The sequence below is a fragment of the Schistocerca serialis genome, chromosome 5, assembly GCF_023864345.2.
Source record: "Schistocerca serialis cubense isolate TAMUIC-IGC-003099 chromosome 5, iqSchSeri2.2, whole genome shotgun sequence".
NCBI classification, from domain to species: Eukaryota; Metazoa; Arthropoda; class Insecta; order Orthoptera; family Acrididae; genus Schistocerca; species Schistocerca serialis.
This window is the reverse complement of record NC_064642.1, coordinates 81,425,976-81,439,612: the sequence shown is the minus strand read 5'-3', so window position 1 is coordinate 81,439,612 and position 13,637 is coordinate 81,425,976. Positions and strand designations below refer to the sequence as shown.

Sequence of the window (13,637 nt, the reverse complement as noted above, 5' to 3'; positions counted from 1 at the left end):
AGCAGTCTGATAATAGAAGTATGGACAATTCAAACTATCAGAAAGGGGAAGTATCGTCACCTTGGAACTTGCGATTCTAGAGGCACTTCGTTTCTGCCTATCAGATGACAGCACCTCTGTATTTCCTACTCTGTGACTTTCTCTGCTCCAACACTACTTAAAAGCTTTAGCAGCTGTCTGACTGAAAATCGTACTTTATACAGGATTACTGAAATGCTGGATCGATGCAGCATGAAGGCCATTCCGTTAATTCCGCTTGGGTAAAATCACACTATGAGACCGTTGGCAACAAAGATGTTGACTGCTTAACCAAAGAATCTACTATGACAGGACAGACCACTTGGACTGCAGTCCTAAGCTAAGGTTACTCATATATATTGCACAGACGCAAGATAGACGACTGGCATGGGATGGAATGAGCGGAAAAGACAGAAAGGCAAGAAGCACGCAACAGTTAATCCGTTGTTCCCCTATTCCGCGAAATCTGATCCAAAATTCAAGGCTGAGGCACTCGCCTCTCTAATAGCTAGATTCAAATTTAACTACAAAAGTTTCTGTAAACAACTTTACAGATTGCACATCGCAGAACCTCTTTTCCGCTCTTGTGAAAAATATGACGCAGATCACTTTTTCTTTGGATTCCCCACACTACATAGAACTACTACAATCCTTTTACAAGATAATTTGAAGCGGGATCATCTGTTGCCAACCTGTGTGACGGCTTTGTTAGCAGCACAGGGTTGCAGAATTTTCTATACGACGTACAGATTCACTGTCACCGCCGCTATCCACACCTGAGACCAACACATCAGTGTCGATGGACTGCACAAAAATATTCTATAACTTTTTATTGTACAATGGTTATACGCTATTGGTCTCTAACTTTGCATGTTCTGTCTGTCAATATCTGTGTTTTTATGTAAGTATGATATGGCTGTGTGGTGTAAGCTAAAGACCAATAAATTCAAATTCAAAACTGATTACAATCTATGGTGGAATTATTGTCTTTTCAGAAAACCATTAAGGTGAAAAATTATCGTAGTGATACACACCTTGAACAAGTTTCACATGTCATATATTCAGGATATGATTTTAATTATGGTAGGTACACAAACATCGCTGAAAAAGTAATAAAATTTCAGACCATCTTCAGAATAATAATAATAATCTTAAAATGCAAATTTTGAAACAATGCAACACAAAATTTTACAAAACTGTTGAAGGCCTGACAATGCTACTCGGTTCTGAAACGATAACTAGTAACAAAGCTGACAAGAATAAAATGCAGGCTATATTTCTAAGGATTATAACGAGTTGTAGCTTCTTAGATTACAAATAGCGACATCAGAAAGGAATGTACTGTGAAATCTATACTAATCGGAATCTTAATAAAGAAGCCACTTTTTCCGTGACATGTAGAAAGAATACTACATGGCGGACTATCTAAACCAATGTAAACACAATGAAAAGGAACTTAGGAAAACCACACAAGCGAGAGTGTGATGCACGAAACCAAAAACAGTCTGGTAGCCTAATACTGGAGAAAAATGAGGATGAAAGATATTCAGGTATCCGTTGTGACAGCTTGATTGGGTGAACTTTTTTATTTGTCACAGTCTTCTAAATAGCAGTTTTCACCCAAAACTGGGAATGTGATAACACTCAGTTGAGACATTATTATGACGAACGATGTTCGCGTCTATTTTGGGAAGTGTGCACTAGTGATTTCTGAGGAACTGAGTGAACAAGTGCAGTTGGATGTTACGCACGTACCATGAACGGGTAGTCCTTGATATCCGCATCAGTCCCATTCACGATGCGTGGCGCTGCGTCCGCACCTGCAAAGAAGAAAAACTTCACTAAATAACAGAGGCTGCATTTAGGTACCTTTCTCCTGTTTTGAACAATATGAGCAACAATTTGATTCTATCTAATAGGCAATGCCCGGTCAAGTGCCGTTTGCCAGATGCAGTCAAAAGCTTTAGTAGGGTAGTGAGTGAAATGTGATTGCACTATATTTTTAAAAAAATGTAAATTCATCGTGTTGTTGTTGTGAGAGTCTGGAGACTGATTTGATGCAACTCTCCACATCAGTGTATTCTTTGCAAGCCTCTTCATCCACATATAACACCAACCAACATCCACTGTATTCCAGCCTTCGTCTTTTTCTCTACAATGTTAACAACTTGTTCTTCCATTAGCAAACTGACGATCCCTCGATGCCTATCAACCGATCACTCCTCAGCCCTGTTTATATCATTCCGTTGCCTAGTGCTCCACTTGAACCTCTCAGCAACTTCTGTTTTTTTTTTTTTTTTCATCTTAACCAGTTTCCATCTCCTCAATTTGCAACCTTTCTATAATTTATTCAGTTTTGATCTGCCGTTCATTACTAATAAATTATAGTCAGAGTCTACCTCTGTCTCTAGAAATATTTTGCAGTTTAAAATTTTATTTCGAAATCTCTTATATCATGCAGCCTTTTTGAAACCTTCCGGTGTCTCCAGGTCTCTTCCACGTATGTAGGCGTCATTTATGGTATTTAAACCAAGTATTAGCAAGTCTCTGTATGTATGTCCATCTTTTCAGAGATGGTTGCTGGACTCGGCTGTTCGGTACAGAAAGTCAACTCAAACATCTTTCAGCCGTCTAATTTCCAAACTTATTTTATTTGGCTACCAGTTTCGGCGATTGACTAGGTTATCTTAAGCCCTCGTGAATGCTGGCACCTAGTTTGACCGGAACCGAGGTTGGAATCTTCCTAAACGTCGGTCAGGGGGCCTGAAGATAGCGTAGTAAATCTCCGAAACTGGTAGGCAATAAAATAACAGTTTGGAAATTAGATGGCTGAAAGGCATTTGACTTGACATCAAGTATTAGCAAGGATTAAATTATGTTCGGTGCGAAATTCTAACAGACGACTTCCTCTTTCAAGCGACTCTCTCACTCCACGTTCTCTCTTTCTTATCGTTCCCTTCCTCCTATCCAAGTCTAGTTCCCCATCACAATTAAATTTTCGTCTGCGTTAACTATCTGTATAATTTATTTCATCTCATCATACATTCTTTCAGTTTTTCACCATCTGGGGGACTAGTAACCATATAAACTTGTACTACTACGTTAAACATTGGCTTCATTTCTGTGCTGATCATGGTAGATTCCCCACATTCCTATTTTATTATTCATTATTAAGCCTACTCCTGCATTACCCCTATTTGGTTTTGTGTTGGTAACCCTGTGCTCACGTGACCAGAAGTCTTGTACTGTCTGCCACTGCACTTAACGACAAGGACGTCCATACCTGGGGGGGGGCGGCAAGAAGAAAGAAAAGCTCTTGATTATACTATTTGTTTTTCTTTCTGTGAGAGTTAGGGGTGGGGGGGGGGCAAGGGAAGCCCACCCCCCCCCCTAACTCTCACAGAATGAAAAACAAATAGTATAATCAAGAGCTTTTCTTTCAAGAAAATCATTTAAAAGTCGGTATCAGACGAATTTTTAACAGTGTGGGAACTGGTACTTCTTATGGCTACGTACAAGTCGCCATTTCTCTTCCAAAATACTGAAAATACTCCATATTGAGGTCTACCACCCGTCCCTACAAAGTATCTTGTGGGCCTACTTGCTTCTCAAACTCTCCCTATATTTAAATTCAACCTATTCATTTCGCTTTTGAAGTTCCTTATCCCACCTGTTCTATTAAGAAATACAACATTCGAAGCTCTGACCCGTAGAACGCAGATTTTTTTCCGCTCCTGATAGCAACGTCCTCCTGAGCAGCCCCCGCTAAGAGATACGAATGACGGAATATTTTAGAGGATGGGTTCATTATTAAGCCATGCAGTAGAGTTGCATGTCATCGGAAAATATAACGGCCGTAATTTCTCGTTGCTTTCAACCGTTCGCATTGCCAAAATAGGAAGGACTTGTTGGCTAATGTCACAAGGCCAGATCAGTCAGTCAGAGAAACCAGTGCCCCCACAATTACAACTGACAAGTTTTCTGCTTGACTGCATCTAAGGTATGGATGTCCGTATCGCAGAGGCACGCAAGATACCCCGCCACAGCAGGGTTCTTGTTCATGGCCGGCACTTTACCATTGTTGTTGTTGTGGTCTTCAGTCCTGAGACTGGTTTGATGCAGCTCTCCATGCTACTCTACACTGTGCAAGCTTCTTCATCTCCCAGTACCTACTGCAATCTACATCCTTCTGAATCTGCTTAGTGTATTCATCTCTTGGTCTCCCTCTACGATTTTTACCCTCCACGCTGCCCTCCAGTACTACATTGGTGATCCCTTGATGCCTCAGAACATGTCCTACCAACCGATCCCGTCTTCTGGTCAAGTTGTGCCACAAACTTCTCTTCTCCCCAATCCTGTTCAATACTTCCTCATTAGTTATCTGCCGACCGCGGTGGCCGTGCGGTTCTAGGCGCTCCAGTTCGGAGCCGCGCTGCTGCTACGGTCGCAGGTTCGAATCCTGCCTCGGGCATGGGTGTGTGTGATGTCCTTAGGTTAGTTAGGTTTAAGTAGTTCTAAGTTCTAGGGGACTAATGACCACAGCAGTTGAGTCCCATAGTGCTCAGAGCCATTTTTGAACCATTAGTTATCTGATCTACCCATCTAATCTTCAGCATTCTTCTGTAGCACCACATTTCGAATGCTTCTATTCTCTTCTTGTCCAAACTATTTATCGTCCATGTTTCACTTCCATACATGGCTACACTCCATACAAATACTTTCAGAAATGACTTCTTGACACTTAAATCTATACTCGATGTTAACAAATTTCTCTTCTTCAGAAAAGCTTTCCTTGCCATTGCCAGTCTACATTTTATATCCTCTCTGCTTCGACCATCATCTGTTATTTTGCTCCCCAAATAGCAAAACTCCTTTACTACTTTAAGTGTCTCATTTCCTAATCCAATTCCCTCAGCATCACCCGACTTAATTCGACTACATTCCATTATCCTCGTTTTGCTTTTGTTGATGTTCATCTTATCCTTTCAAGACACTGTCCATTCCATTCAACTGCTCTTCCAAGTCCTTTGCTGCCTCTGACAGAATTACAATGTCATCGGCGAACCTCAAAGTTTTTATTTCGTCTCCATGGATTTTAATACCTACTCCGAATTTTTCTTTTGTTTCCTTTACTGCTTGCTCAATATACAGATTGAACAACATCGGGGAGAGGCTACAACCCTGTCTTACTCCCTTCCCAACCACGGCTTCCCTTTGATGTCCCTCGACTCTTATAACTGCCATCTGGTTTCTGTACAAATTGTAAATAGCCTTTCGCTCCCTGTATTTTACCCCTGCCACCTTTAGAATTTGAAAGAGAGTATTCCAGTCAACATTGTCAAAAGCTTTCTCTAAGTCTACAAATGCTAGAAACGTAGGTTTGCCTTTCCTTAATCTTTCTTCTAAGATAAGTCGTAAGGTCAGTATTGCCTCACGTGTTCCAGTGTTTCTACGGAATCCAAACTGATCTTCCCCGAGGTTGGCTTCTACTAGTTTTTCCATTCGTCTGTAAAGAATTCGTGTTAGTATTTTGCAGCTGTGACTTATTAAACTGATAGTTCGGTAATTTTCACATCTGTCAACACCTGCTTTCTTTGGGATTGGAATTATTATATTCTTCTTGAAGTCTGAGGGTATTTCGCCTGTTTCATACATCTTGCTCACCAGATGGTAGAGTTTTGTCAGGACTGGCTCTCCCAAGGCCGTCAGTAGTTCCAATGGAATGTTGTCTACTTCGGGGGCCTTGTTTCGACTCAGGTCTTTCAGTGCTTTGTCAAACTCTTCGCGCAGTATCGTATCTCCCATTTCATCTTCATCTACATCCTCTTCCATTTCCATAATATTGTCCTCAAGTACATCGCCCTTGTATAGACCCTCTATATACTCCTTCCACCTTTGTGCTTTCCCTTCTTTGCTTAGAACTGGGTTTCCTGCTGAGCTCTTGATATTCATACAAGTCGTTCTCTTATCTCCAAAGGTCTCTTTAATTTTCCTGTAGGCAGTATCTATCTTACTCCTAGTGAGATAAGCCTCTACATACTTACATTTGTCCTCTAGCCATCCCTGCTTAGCCATTTTGCACTTCCTGTCGATCTCATTTTTGAGACGTTTGTATTCCTTTTTGCCTGCTTCATTTACTGCATTTTTATATTATCTCCTTTCATCAATTAAATTCAATATTTCTTCTATTACCCAAGGATTTCTACCAGCCCTCGTCTTTTTACCTACTTGATCCTCTGCTGCCTTCACTACTTCATCCCTCAAAGCTACCCATTCTTCTTCTACCGTATTTCTTTCCCCCATTCCTGTCAATTGCTCCCTTATGCTCTCCCTGAAACTCTCTACAACCTCTGGTTTAGTCGGTTTATCCACGTCCCATCTCCTTAAATTCCCACCTTTTTGCAGTTTCTTCAGTTTTAATCTACAGGTCATAACCAATAGATTGTGGTCGGAGTCCACATCTGCCCCTGGAAATGTCTTACAATTTAAAACCTGGTTCCTAAATATCTGTCTTACCATAGATAAACACATAAATAAATAAATTATACCAAAGGATTATTTATTTTTTTAACGTATGGGGAAAGATATGGTATTATTATACATTACGTTACAGGTAAAAAACAATGGTGCTCATGGAAAATATGTACAACATAGAGTGCAAATATCTTACATACATGATAGAAAATTTATAGTATTAAATTTATTTTCTCAGTCCAGTCAACAGCATTCAGAATCAGTGTCAGTAAGTACTTTGTTCGTGAGGATAAGATAAATTCCTCATACAAATAAGTAAATACTTGATTGCTTTAGTTAGATGCTAAAATATGAATATAGGCAATCTAGCAGAGAAATGGGTACAAACCAACTTCATTACTGTATCACGTATCCATTTAACCGGTATGCCGGATTCGGTTTTTTAATGTATTGCCGACACAGTTGTATTCCAAACTGGAGATTATGTGGCTCTTATTGCTGTCTATAGACTTGAGTCTATGCGAAAGGTGATGAGTAGGTGCCGACTGTAACTGGTCAGAACACAGAAGGTGTGGCCATCTTTAGGGAGCGTTCAATTACAGGATTTTTTTTTCATGTTTCATAACGAAATTTATTTCTTGTATGGAATACAGACGGTGGCCCTCAGGATGGTTTGCGAGGCCAACTGCCAATGATGGTGGGACAAAGATTTAATCACTTTAGAAACGCAGCTTTCCCACTTCAGACATGGGTCTACTAAGGAATTAGAAACTACATACGTCATAGGTAGAAACTTCCTTGCAGATTACAACTGAGGTCCGGATCGCGACTCGAATCTGGGAACTTTGCCTTTCGCGGGCAAGTGCTGTGCCGACTGAGGCACCCAAGCTTAACTCACGACCCACCCTCACAGCTTTACTAGTACCGGTACCTCATCTCCTACCTTCAAAACTTCACAGAAGTTCACCTGCGAAACTTTCGGGACTAGCTTTCCTGGACAGCTCAGTCGGCAAAGAATTTGCTTGCGAAAGGCAAAGGTCCCGGGTTCGAGTCCCAGTCCGGCATACATTTTCAGTCAGCCAAGAAGTTCCAAATCAGCCTAAATCTACATCTACATCTACATGGTTACTCTCCAATTCACACTTAAGTGCCTGGCAGAGGGTTCATCGAACCATTTCCATACTACTTCTCTACCATTCCACTCTCGAATGGCGCTTGGGAAAAAGGAACACCTAAATCTTTCCGCTCGAGCTCTGATTTCTCTTATCTTTTATTGTGATGCTCATTTCTCCCTACGTAGGTGGTTGTCAACAAAATATTTTCGCATTTGTAAGAAAAAGTTGGTGATTGACATTTCGTAAATAGATCTCGCCGCGAAGAAAACCGCCTTTGTTTCAGTGACTGCCATCCCAACTCGCGTATCGTATCAGTGACACTTGCTCGATAACACGAAACGGGCTGCCCTTCTTTGCACTTTTTCAATGTCCTCCGCCAATCCTACCTGTTAAGAATCCCATACCACGCAGCAATATTTCAGCAGAGGACGGACAAGTGTAATGTAGGCTGTCTCTTTAGTCGGTTTGCTGCATCTTCTAAGTGTTCTGCCAACAAAGCGCAGTCTTTGTTTCGCCTTCCCCACAATATTATCTATGTGGTCTTTCCAATTTAAGTTGCTCGTAATTGTAATTCCTATGTATTTAGTCGAACTGATAGCCCTTAGATTTGTGCGATTTACCGTACAACCAAAATTTATCGGACTTCTTTTAGTACCCATGTGAATGACCTCGCACTTTTCTTTGTTTAGTGCCAATTGCCACTTTTCGCACCATACAGAAAATGTCTGTAGATCATTTTGTAATTGAAATTGATCGTCTGATGATTTTACTAGACGGTAAATTACAGCGTCATCTGCAAACAATCTAAAGGTGCTGCTCAGAGTATCATCTAGATCATTTATGTAAATCAGGAACAGCAGAGGGCCTATGACACTACATTGTGGAATGGCAGATATCACTTCTGTTCTACTCGATGATTTATGATCCATCACTACGAACTGTGACCTCTCTGAGAGGAAATCACGATGCTCCGTATGCACTCAATTTGATTAATAGTCGCTTGTGAGGAACGGTATCAAAAGCATTCTAGAAATCTAGGAATGTGGAATCTACCTGAGATCCCCTGTCGACAGCACTCATTACTTCATGGGAATAAAGAGCTAGCCTGCACTCCGCCGCAGAGGGAAAATTCATTCTGGACGTCCTAGGTACATGGGTTCCGGAACAAAAGGGAACTTGGAGCTTGGACGGACGCTCTTCGGCGACGACCAGCAGTCAACTCGTGGCTTCCCCCTCACGTCCACTACTGGTTGTACACATCGAGTGCGTCGGGAAAAGATGTGCCGACAGAAGTTCAGTGGAACAAAAAAAAAAAAAATTTCTGAGGCGTTGATTTTACTCCTATAACTGAACAGTACAAGAAAACATAGTTAAACAAAATCCGATATAATAATTAGACTTTCTGGACGAGCTGAATAGCGAAGACGGACCGCTGCTTGAATTCTCTTGGCATTTTAAACAGTAGAGCTTCCTATTAACGGGGTGGTTGAGCCGTTTCTCAATTTAGAGTAAAGCAAAGGCTTACCATGTCGAGGAAACCGTTTGTATGTTAATCTGTGCCTCAAGTTTATGATTGATTAAGTCTTTAAATTCAGCAACCGTTCCTTAAAAATTATCCACAAAAACTTGTTCCAGAAAGCGCAGTATCAAGTCCGCCACTTATCAGTAATCCGAATAAACGGCATAGCATGTGAATTATGTCGAAATTACTCTTAAGGGGGATAGGACGTCAAACGGGCCGACTTGGAGCAGGAGAGGCACCACAAGATATTTTAATTTCCACTGTCTATACTTTCATAAATAAATTCATAAAACTTTGTCAGCATGACCAGGAAGGATTCAGAATTCACACCCATAACAGTGGAAGTTCGAAAATATAACGAAGTAATTTTTTTTACATGTGAAATTTCATCATTTTTTTTCACTTACTAATGGCAGCATTTGTTGCTATAGGTACACTTTTCTTAATAAGTAAGAAAGATGGTTCGATGAATTTTGCACAGCATACAAACCATACTTAAAGGTGTATGAAACTCTAGAATTTTCCCAATCTATTAAAAACTGTGGTAAAAATTGAGGTGCCTCAGCGATACAGATAGCCGTACCGTAGGTGCAACCACAACGGAGGGGTATCTGTTGAGAGGCCAGACAAACGTGTGGTTCCTGAAGAGGGGCAGCAGCCTTTTCAGAATTTGCAAGGGCAACAGTCTGGATGATTGACTGATCTGGCCTTGTAACAATAACCAAAACGGCCTTGCTGTGCTGGTACTGCGAACGGCTGAAAGCAAGGGGAAACTACAGCCGTAATTTTTCCCGACGGCATGCAGCTTTACTGTATGATTACATGATGATGGCGTCCTCTTGGGTAAAATATTCCGGAGGTAAAATAGTCCCCCATTCGGATCTCCGGGCGGGGACTACTCAAGAGGATGTCGTTATCAGGAGAAAGAAAACTGGCGTTCTACGGATCGGAGCGTGGAATGTCAGATCCCTTAATCGGGCAGGTAGGTTAGAAAATTTAAAAAGGGAAATGGATAGGTTGAAGTTAGATATAGTGGGAATTAGTGAAGTTCGGTGGCAGGAGGAACAAGACTTCTGGTCAGGTGACTACAGGGTTATAAACACAAAATCAAATAGGGGTAATGCAGGAGTAGGTTTAATAATGAATAGGAAAATAGGAATGCGGGTAAGCTACTACAAACAGCATAGTGAACGCATTATTGTGGCCAAGATAGATACGAAGCCCACGCCTACTACAGTAGTACAAGTTTATATGCCAACTAGCTCTGCAGATGACGAAGAAATTGAAGAAATGTATGATGAAATAAAAGAAATTATTCAGGTTGTGAAGGGAGACGAAAATTTAATAGTCATGGGTGACTGGAATTCGAGTGTAGGAAAAGGGAGAGAAGGAAACATAGTAGGTGAATATGGATTGGGGGACAGAAATGAAAGAGGAAGCCGCCTCGTCGAATTTTGCACAGAGCACAACATAATCATAACTAACACTTGGTTTAAGAATCATGAAAGAAGGTTGTATACATGGAAGAACCCTGGAGATACTAAAAGGTATCAGATAGATTATATAATGGTAAGACAGAGATTTAGGAACCAGGTTTTAAATTGTAAGACATTTCCAGGGGCAGATGTGGACTCTGACCACAATCTATTGGTTATGACCTGTAGATTAAAACTGAAGAAACTGCAAAAAGGTGGGAATTTAAGGAGATGGGACCTGGATAAACTAAAAAGAACCAGAGGTTGTACAGAGATTCAGGGAGAGCATAAGGGAGCAATTGACAGGAATGGGGGAAATAAATACAGTAGAAGAAGAATGGGTAGCTTTGAGGGATGAAGTAGTGAAGGCAGCAGAGGATCAAGTAGGTAAAAAGACGAGGGCTAGTAGAAATCCTTGGGTAACAGAAGAAATATTGAATTTAATTGATGAAAGGAGAAAATATAAAAATGCAGTAAGTGAAACAGGCAAAAAGGAATACAAACGTCTCAAAAATGAGATCGTCAGGAAGTGCAAAATGGCTAAGCAGGGATGGCTAGAGGACAAATGTAAGGATGTAGAGGCCTATCTCACTAGGGGTAAGATAGATACCGCCTACAGGAAAATTAAAGAGACCTTTGGAGATAAGAGAACGACTTGTATGAGTATCAAGAGCTCAGATGGAAACCCAGTTCTAAGCAAAGAAGGGAAAGCACAAAGGTGGAAGGAGTATATAGAGGGTCTATACAAGGGCGATGTACTTGAGGACAATATTATGGAAATGGAAGAGGATGTAGATGAAGATGAAATGGGAGATATGATACTGCGTGAAGAGTTTGACAGAGCACTGAAAGACCTGAGTTGAAACAAGGCCCCCGGAGTAGACAATATTCCATTGGAACTACTGACGGCCGTGGGAGAGCCAGTCCTGACAAAACTCTACCATCTGGTGAGCAAGATGTATGAAACAGGCGAAATACCCTCAGACTTCAAGAAGAATATAATAATTCCAATCCCAAAGAAAGCAGGTGTTGACAGATGTGAAAATTACCGAACTATCAGCTTAATAAGTCACAGCTGCAAAATACTAACACGAATTCTTTACAGACGAATGGAAAAACTAGTAGAAGCCAACCTCGGGGAAGATCAGTTTGGATTCCGTAGAAACACTGGAACACGTGAGGCAATACTGACCTTACGACTTATCTTAGAAGAAAGATTAAGGAAAGGCAAACCTACGTTTCTAGCATTTGTAGACTTAGAGAAAGCTTTTGACAATGTTGACTGGAATACTCTCTTTCAAATTCTAAAGGTGGCAGGGGTAAAATACAGGGAGCGAGAAGCTATTTACAATTTGTACAGAAACCAGATGGCAGTTATAAGAGTCGAGGGACATGAAAGGGAAGCAGTGGTTGGGAAGGGAGTAAGACAGGGTTGTAGCCTCTCCCCGATGTTGTTCAATCTGTATATTGAGCAAGCAGTAAAGAAAACAAAAGAAAAATTCGGAGTAGGTATTAAAATTCATGGAGAAGAAATAAAAACTTTGAGGTTCGCCGATGACATTGTAATTCTGTCAGAGACAGCAAAGGACTTGGAAGAGCAGTTGAATGGAATGGACAGTGTCTTGAAAGGAGGATATAAGATGAACATCAACAAAAGCAAAACAAGGATAATGGAATGTAGTCTAATTAAGTCGGGTGATGCTGAGGGAATTAGATTAGGAAATGAGGCACTTAAAGTAGTAAAGGAGTTTTGCTATTTGGGGAGCAAAATAACTGATGATGGTCGAAGTAGAGCGGATATAAAATGTAGGCTGGCAATGGCAAGGAAAGAGTTTCTGAAGAAGAGAAATTTGTTAACATCCAGTATTGATTTAAGTGTCAGGAAGTCATTTCTCAAAGTATTCGTATGGAGTGTAGCCATGTATGGAAGTGAAACATGGACGATAAATAGTTTGGACAAGAAGAGAATAGAAGCTTTCGAAATGTGGTGCTACAGAAGAATGCTGAAGATTAGATGGGTAGATCACATAACTAATGAGGAGGTATTGAATAGGATTGGGGAGAAGAGGAGTTTGTGGCACAACTTGACCAGAAGAAGGGATCGGTTGGTAGGACATGTTCTGAGGCATCAAGGGATCACCAATTTAGTATTGGAGGGCAGCGTGGAGGGTAAAAATCGTAGAGGGAGACCAAGAGATGAATACACTAAGCAGATTCAGAAGGATGTAGGTTGCAGTAGGTACTGGGAGATGAAAAAGCTTGCACAGGATAGAGTAGCATGGAGAGCTGCATCAAACCAGTCTCAGGACTGAAGACCACAACAACAACAACTACCAAAATTGTGTATTTTCTAAACATGAAGTTTAAAATTCAACAGAGCATTCGTTTTTTCATAAATTAAATAAATTCTAGAGTTTCATACACCTGTATGGTATGTATGCTGTGCAAAATTCATCGAAGAATCTCTCTAACTTATGAAGAAAACTGTACCTATAGCAACAAATGCAGCCATTAGCAAGTGAAAAAATGATGAAATTTAACACCTAAAAAAATTATTTTGTTACTTTTTCGAACTTATACTGCAATGAGTGTGATTCCTGAATCCTTCCTGGTGATGCTGACAAAGTTTTAAGAATTTATTTGTAAAAGTATAGACACTGGAAATTAAAATGTCCTGTGATGCCTCTCCTGCTCCAAGTCGTCCCGTTTGACGTCCTACCCCCCTTAATAATACGCCTCTCAACCAGCTCGCTGGCTTTGCAATAGGATATGGAACGGACAACTTCGTTGCGTCTTGTGCTCTGAAATATCACTCATAAGTTGGTAACTGGACTGAGATCGGTCTTTCACTAACAGAGTGCTGGAAAGTGTTTGAAGCGACGGTTTAGTTACATTTGATGATCAAATACGAATTGAAACTTCCTGGCAGATTAAAACTGTGTGCCCGACCGAGACTCGAACTCGGAGGACCGGGCGTGAGTCCTGCTGGGGTAGCTCAGATGGTAGAGCACTTGCCCGCGAAAGGCAAAGGTC

The 13,637-nt window shown here is 40.9% G+C and overlaps 1 protein-coding gene across 1 annotated transcript in view; it reads right to left on the bottom strand.

Moving 5' to 3' along the window:
- The window catches only part of LOC126481758 (trypsin-1-like), a 127,126-nt gene that overhangs the window by 86,347 nt on the left and 27,142 nt on the right, over positions 1-13,637 (bottom strand). Inside the window, exon 2 of the mRNA XM_050105713.1 lies at positions 1,774-1,838. Coding sequence (XP_049961670.1) covers positions 1,774-1,838 — 65 coding nt within the window. The remainder of the gene's footprint in view (positions 1-1,773; positions 1,839-13,637) is intronic.